At 41.2% G+C, this 4,387-nt stretch overlaps 1 protein-coding gene across 3 annotated transcripts in view; it reads left to right on the top strand.

Moving 5' to 3' along the window:
• The first annotated feature begins 1,819 nt into the window (after positions 1-1,819).
• Positions 1,820-4,387, top strand: part of LOC104517313 (splicing factor U2AF 35 kDa subunit) — an 11,481-nt gene continuing 8,913 nt past the window's right edge. Inside the window, exons 1-3 of one of the 3 annotated variants that reach the window (XM_010161922.1) lie at positions 1,859-1,905; positions 2,119-2,175; positions 4,084-4,114. In XM_010161922.1, the coding sequence (XP_010160224.1) occupies positions 1,859-1,905; positions 2,119-2,175; positions 4,084-4,114 (135 nt within the window). Of the gene's footprint in view, positions 1,906-2,118; positions 2,176-4,083; positions 4,115-4,387 lie in introns of all 3 variants that reach the window. The other 2 variants (XM_010161924.1, XM_010161923.1) reach the window with 2 other exon arrangements.

Consider the following 4,387-nt stretch of genomic DNA (forward strand, 5'->3'; position numbering starts at 1 on the left):
GGTCGGGGCCGCTGGGTGCCGAGCTTCCCGCCGCCTCCTGCCAGAAAGGGCCTCCTCTTCCCCTTTTGTTCACGTCCCTGCCCCTCGCAGCAGCCCGAGAGCTTCCGCTCTGCTGCAAGGACAGCGACTGGTTATTTCTCCCCCCTCCCCAGGGTGCGGAGGATTTCCCCGACTGCTGCATCCTGATCCTCAGGCTTCTGCCTGCAGCCTTCCACGCGTCGGGAACGTCTCTAGTTTCTCTGGTTGTTGGAAGCATACTTACAAAACCCTCCTAACGAAAATTTGGTCACCGTCGGCCTGACCAAACCAACGTGTTTTTCCACTCCTAAAAATGAAATCGATGTGCTGCTGGACTAAAAATTACTCTTGTCAGCCTCTGGCCGTGAGGCTTCTGTTTTCCTTCTGCTTTGTAGTGCTACGTGTCAGTTCCTATGCGCTCGTCTGTCAGAAAAGCAGTATCGGCAGCCTCTCTTGAGCTCTGTTACTGTATCATCCTTTCTGATATAATGCATTACATTTAACAGTATTAGCGTATGCCAATACGGCAGGCATGAAATACCTGTACTGGTCTTTATTTCCTATGCAAAAAGCAAGCAGAACTTTCCAGAACGTGTTGGAGTCACTGTTGGAAATTCTGTAGTTAGGTATTTTTTTTGTTTCAGGATAGAGTTCAGAAAAGACAGTAAGTATATTGTAATGCTAAGTATATATTTTCAAAAATGTAATGAAGAATAAGCATGTTACAATTTTACGGTGGAATGTTTTGCTAGAGATCAGGTATGCTTTAGTACTTTTAATATCTCTCCCTTCTGTGATTTGATGTTAGTCACACAGGATTGTGGAAAGAATTGGTGTTAACTGTGAGCATGGGAATAATAACCTTTCTTCCAGGAGAATTCTAATATTTCACTTACACATATATAGCCCATAATAGTTTTCTTGCCCTTCAGAATTTTGATTTCAGTTTTCCCAGTCAAGGTAACTAAGCTCCTTATGGTTTTCTTTCATCATTCCATGTGTGCACTTATATGTGAGAGTCTTTCTGGCATTCCTAAAGCAGCATGGTTTTGAAGGTTTCATTACATGATAATTAATTCAAGAAAAGCTTGTGGTTTAAAAAAATAACAATTAAGTGCTTCCTTTTAAAATTATTAACTACATGTGTGGAAATGGCTTAATTAAATGAATTTATTTTGCTTTTATGTGTATTCTCTCTGTAACATGATTTTTCTCTTTATCTGAATTATTTCAAATGCTGCACTGGCAGCAGTCCAAGTTGCCTGTAGAGTATAACTTTAAACAGGTGGTTTATAAAACATTAGGTAGGTGCAACTGTGTCAGCTTTAAAGCAGGTTTTATTTCCTAGACGAGGGGGTTGCATGAACTGACACGACCGTGTAGCTCCTAGTGTAACTTTCCAGACTGTTTTTCGCCTTATGTCCTATCCCATGGCCCGGTGAAAAGGTTACAAAGACAGGAATGGAGAACCAGAAGGGTAAAACAGTAGTGATGGCTTCTGTCCATGGTGGTGTCATGAGTGCACTTCGGATTTGAGTGGCTGGTGAAATTGATTAGATGACTGGCTGTAAATTAGGGGTAAGGAGGAATGAATATGAACAGGTTTGCTGTAATGCTATCCTACACTGTTCTGGTGTTTTGTTTTGTTTTTTATGTTACTACTTCACATCAAAATAAAAGCGTTTATTATGTTACTTCTTCACATCAAAATAAAAGCGTTTAGGGCATATGTTTTATTGGAATTGCAGGTTATGTCTTTGTGTACCAATATGTAACTACTTTGGGTTTTTTACTTGCAGAGTCAACTGTTCATTTTATTTCAAAATCGGAGCTTGTCGGCATGGAGACAGATGCTCTCGGTTGCACAACAAACCAACATTTAGCCAGGTTTGTTTTCCTTTTGTTTTCTCTTTCTTGTAGAAGTATATTTTTGCTTCTTTAAAATGTAGATTCTCAGATAAAAGTGAAATAATTACCGAGCTCCAGATTAACTAGTTCACTTTTGGCCCCAGTTTATATGGGTTTTTTACTTTTTTGGGGGTATTCCATTTACTTCTCCCAGCATTTCTAATTATCTCCTGTCACCCTTAATGGCTGCAGGAAGCGATGCTGTTGTAAGCTTGCCTGTAGTAGAGACCAACCAGTGCTAACTTTCAGGTGAGTGTGCCTTCTCAGTGGTGTTCAGGCACTTAAAACATCCCAGAACTTTTTTAATCACAAACGATGGCAGCCTGTTCCACCTATCTCAAAGGTGTGAACTTAAGTCCTTTATGCACAGAATAGAAGAAAATTAATTAATAAATAAAAGCAAGTCTTCTGTCATTAAATTTGCTCTCTGACCCAGGCACTGAAGTGTCAAGGATGACTTACATACTGTGTAAGTCGTCATACGTAATGTGAAAGAATTGTTCGTTGAAAACAACTTGCCTGGTTGCTGAGAGTGTTTACGTCAGTTGACTTGACCAATTATTTAATCTTTGGCCATATGAATATTGTTAGAGATGATGTGTGACTGCGTGTCTGCCAAAAAAAAAAACCACCCCAAAGGTGCAGTGGGTGATAGGGTTTTTATTATTACAAGCTCTATAGTTTTGAGAAATTATATTTCCAGAAAACTATATGCTTTGCCTTCTTCTATCACCGCTGATTGTCAAGGTATACAGGTAAATAGATTTCTTTGGGCATATTGTACGCAATAAGAGTGCCTGTGGAAGTTGTTGCATTATCAGCAGTTTCAGCTACAGAGGTGAAGTTTATGTAGCAGCGGAGTCCTCTGCGAGTTCATTCTAGCTGCATTGATTAGAGTGGTGGGCTGGTGTTGGTTTGAGGAGAACTGGGGGAGGCACGTACTGTCGGTGTGACTGGAGCTCAGAGCAGTGGGGCTCACGATGTTAAACTCTGCAGGCGCTTGAGCGGGCAGGGGAAGTTCTAGGGGGGACACACGCTGTAGTTTACTGGTCGGTAGGGGCCGCTGCTGGTACCTAATCTGCACAGACAGTTTTCAGCTTCTGGGAGTTTAATAATATTTAATGGAAATAGTGTGTCTCCAAAAGAATATTATTGTCCATTTTCAAAACTACTCCGTGTTGCTGACCTACGTGGAGAGCATGCTGAAACGTGATTGGTTATTTGGAGACCTGAATTTAGGTCACTGGCTACTAGAAAATATTTGTAAATTAGACAACTTTGACAGTGGTTGTCGTCTTAAGTTACAGAAAACCCAAACACCTCCCAAACTTCATGTTTTTTACAAAAAAAATTCACGTGCGACAACAGTTTCCTCTGTCAGTGCGGTCGTCAGTGCTGCTTTAGAAACCGTGGTGGGCAGTGCCAGCTGAAGTGGGTCAGCAGGGCACGTCAGGTTCATCCAGTGATGTCTGGGACGGCTGCGGCATCGCATCTGACAGAGCTGCTGTATTGTGACAGCTTGAAGGTACCTGGCAGGTGTGCAGGGTTGACTGCAGAAATCTTTATTTGTATGCAGATTGATGATCAGCTGTGATAGAAAGCAGCAGAACAGGTATCTCGCTCAAGGGAGGCTACCGGCACAATATTTTTATCTTGTGTTGCTGGTGCAGCTCCTTTACAGAAGAGCTGTGTGAGGAAAGGTCGTGCAGTCCAGGGCGATCAAATTACCACCCATCAGCAGAAGCACTGTAACTATACGCATGTTTCTGCCCCTCTCCAATTGTAGGCTAAAACATAGTTGTATTAAACCTGGGCCACGGAAGCACAAAGCTTTGGTTGGTATGACCCCACCCGTTACAAAACAAGTGTGTGATTTGTAAATGTGATGTTACAGATTTATCTTTTTTGACACGTGAAGTGGGCAGCATATGTAGGTATGACATTGCTGGTCCCGTGACTTCTTTAAGCTCTGAATTCGTACTGTGACTAATAATAATGTGTTAGCTAAAATTATTTGGGGATTGCGATTTGTACTAACACTGAGCTTATATTTTAAGTAATCAAATTTCAATTTTTGAGCTGCTTACAGTGATATGGACGTTTTGGAATTTTTTTGTAATATTAGTTTACTAACTTAAACATGGTTTGTTTTTTCAGACAACTTGATTTTAAGAAGAACGGTACAAATGTAAGGTTTCAAGTCTGCCTGGGCTAATTCTTCGAGTAAAAAGCAGAAGGGCTAACAGGATATTGTCCTTATTTGAAGGATCCGAAACATGTCAACCTATGATGCTATTATATTATTTAAACAGAAATTCCACCAAGAAATTCCTGATGCACAAAATGAGATGTAGCTCTTGCCTTACAAACCTTACTGTCTGGTGTAACTCTTTAGACCCTGTGGCATTACGTGTTTATTATATGCTGTGCACATCACACTATTTCCCCCACCCCCACCCCC

This window comes from Eurypyga helias, unplaced genomic scaffold (assembly GCF_000690775.1).
Source record: "Eurypyga helias isolate BGI_N326 unplaced genomic scaffold, ASM69077v1 scaffold10732, whole genome shotgun sequence".
In the NCBI taxonomy this organism is placed as follows: domain Eukaryota; kingdom Metazoa; phylum Chordata; class Aves; order Eurypygiformes; family Eurypygidae; genus Eurypyga; species Eurypyga helias.